The sequence below is a fragment of the Plectropomus leopardus genome, unplaced genomic scaffold (assembly GCF_008729295.1).
Source record: "Plectropomus leopardus isolate mb unplaced genomic scaffold, YSFRI_Pleo_2.0 unplaced_scaffold10871, whole genome shotgun sequence".
Classification (NCBI taxonomy): Eukaryota; Metazoa; Chordata; class Actinopteri; order Perciformes; family Serranidae; genus Plectropomus; species Plectropomus leopardus.
In genome coordinates this window covers 1-2,890 of record NW_024611475.1, presented here as the reverse complement: position 1 = coordinate 2,890, position 2,890 = coordinate 1, and the positions used below count along the sequence as shown (strand labels likewise).

Here is a 2,890-nt window from a genome sequence, read left to right as displayed (position 1 = left end):
AGCTGAGCTGCAAATTCACTGATTACACTCAAATACACAATCTGGACTACATTTATCAGAAAATGAAGAACGAAAGGCGCATAAAGTGTCCCACACAGTCCCTAAGGGTTAAATCAGGTGACAGTATGCCGGCGTTTGATTATCTGAGCACATTTAGGCTGTTACCTTCTCCTCTGGCGGGGCTTCGTCCTCCAGACTGTTGAGAGCGTTCTCCACGCGGGCGAGCCGCCCCGACAGCGACAGCAGCAGGCTCACCACCTTGTCCAGGTCGCCCACGAACATGCAGAACTTGTCGAGCTGGTTGGCCTGACAGAGCCGCTGCACGGTGGCCTCCACCTCTCGGCCCAGAGCCTCGTTGTCCTCCACGTCCTCCTGCAGGCTCTGCCGCGCCTCCCGCAGCACCTCCAGCTTCCTCGCCAGGCTGGAGATCAGCTCTTGCTGGAGAGCATAAAAAAAACCCAAAACAACCCCATACAGAGCATTAAAGCGACCCAGCTGGCACCGGCTGCAATATGACGTCAGAAATATGTTTGCTCTTCCATGGTTAGAGTTTAATATATTTTACGTGTAACCACATTTGAATTTCATGCTGTGTGGAGGTTAACATCATGACTCTTTTCAGATGTTGGGTTTTGTTCTTCACACCATACGACGAAACATCGTTATTCTACGTCAAGATTACGTTTGCAGCAGACGTTTCATTCTTGACTCAAAAGAGATGTTTGTGCCAAAGTTGAAGAATGTCCTCGAAGGTGTTTCGAGATTTCAAAGAATGAGACAGATGAAGTCACACTGACCTTTGACCTCCAAAATCGAATCAGTTCATTGTTGAATCCAAGTGGACATTGATGCCAAGTTTGAAGAAATTCCTTCAAGGCGTGCTTAAGATATCGCGTTTCTTAGCATGAGATGGATGCAAGATCACCTTGACCTTAACCTCTGACCATTAAATCAGTTTAATCAGTTCACCCTTAAGTCCAAGTGAACGTTTGTGCCAAATCTGGTCACAGACCTCCTTCAAAATGTTATTGACATATCACGTTCACAAGAGTGAAACAGAAAATCACAGTGACTGACCACCACATTTTAATCACTTTATCATCGTGTCTTCGTGGATCTTCGTGCCACGCTCTTGAAATATTACGTTCTTTAAACCAATAAAATATGTTTCAATTTGTACAATTTGAAGGTGAATGGAAACCCTAATTCTAATGACCGGAGGTCTAAATTTGAACAAATATCAACATCTAACGATGTCTGTGGTCAGCTGGGAAGACGGGAGAATTTTTTATGCTCCACCTCAAAGAAAATTCAAAGTTTCCAATTAAAGGCGATTAAAAATCATTTCCACTTTTTGAAAAACTGGCTCTTTGAGGCTGCTGAGTTTGTTGTCTGTTTCACCTTTTTACTGGCGAGGTCGACGTCCAGCTCGTCCTCAGAGTCCTGCTCGTCCAGCTGCTCCTGCATGTCCTTCATCTTGATGAGGAGCTCGGCTTTGGGGGCCGACGTGTTGTAGTAGGAGGAGCTGGGGACCAGAGAGGCTGCAGCCGACACGGACGAGTCCTCCTCCTCCCTCCTGACACCGAAACACAAACGTGTTATTTTTTTTAATCAATCTGCAACCAGCAGTTTAACCCATTGAAACCTGGACTGACATCGTTTTTCTCGTGCTGCGTTCAGATGCAGAAAATAGTAGCTTTCCAAAAACTGCAGATACTTCTAATTGTCATAGTTATAAGTTTAAAATTATTTTTACAGAATTGTTATTTTTAAGCACTTTTCAGGTAATGTCTTTTTTTTAAAAAAAAACTTTTTTGTTAAGGTCTGTTCCTCTCATTGTTAGTTTTTTTTCCCAATTGCCAATTTTTTTTTCTCACTGTCCTTTTCTCGTGATTTTGAAAGAAATAGAAGCATTAGCTCAGGTTTCATAGAGTTAAAACAAAGTAAATAAATTATTGTATAAATAAATTGTGCTGTGTTTAGGTGACTTTCACAAGTATTAAAACCTTTGAAACTTGAACAATTGATGCTATTTTATCAAGTACATGAGAAAATGGCAATCAGCGACTTGGCATCAAAACATCCTGCAAACTGCAGAAAAATTAGTAAAAGGTGACAAAAAAGACCCAAAAATAGCTTAAAAAAGAGACAAAATGAACAGAAAATCACTAACTAATTCAGGAAAAATATTTTTAAAATCTAGATTTATGTTTAAAATTATGCTGCAGAAATGAACAAATTTCAGGGATTTTTTAAAAAATGATTATTTGTGTAGTTATTTTGCTATTTTTGGGTACTTTCTTGTTATAATGCCCATTGTCTTTTTAAAATGTCCCACCTGTCCATGCTCCTCGGGGATGAGGTGGGCAGTCTGGAGCCAGAGGAGGCCCTCCTGCGCTGGTGGGCCCCCTCCAGGATCTGCTCCTCCGTGGGGAAGAGTCCCTCCATCAGGTCCATGGTGGTCATCCTGCCGCTCTGGTCCAAGATGTCCACCAGCGACTTGTCTTTCCCCATGATGTCCCGAGCCAGCTCTTCTCTCTTGGCGTCCTCCTCGAAGCGCTGAGCCCCGGCCGACTCCGTTGTCGACTCCTGCTGATCCTGAGCGGTTTGGCGGGTGTAGGCGTTGAACAGGGAGGAAGCCGGGCGCTCCGTGGTGCTCAGCGAGGGGACGCTGGCCGGCGGCCCGAGGACGCTGCTGCTCTGAGGCAGGTAGGCCCTGCCCTCTCGCTCCGAGCTGATGTCAGCGTGGACGATCCTCACGGGGACTTTCCTCGCCAGACTGTTGACATCCATCTCAGCGGGGAGCTTCACATCATGTTCAGACCTGCACAGGAAGCAGGTTTCATAATTCAAGACTCAGATTATGTTATATCTATCACTGATAATTAAG

At 44.6% G+C, this 2,890-nt stretch overlaps 1 protein-coding gene across 1 annotated transcript; it reads right to left on the bottom strand.

The window, feature by feature from the left end:
- Nucleotides 1–165: 165 nt before the first annotated feature.
- On the bottom strand, nt 166–2,824 carry LOC121963319 (protein Shroom2-like; the record flags this gene model as incomplete). The annotated part of the gene is made up of 3 exons (XM_042513623.1): nt 166–438; nt 1,402–1,576; nt 2,339–2,824. Coding segments are annotated over 3 exons (934 nt in total), but the record flags the coding sequence as incomplete, so codon positions are not given.
- Between the last annotated feature and the right edge of the window lie 66 nt (nt 2,825–2,890).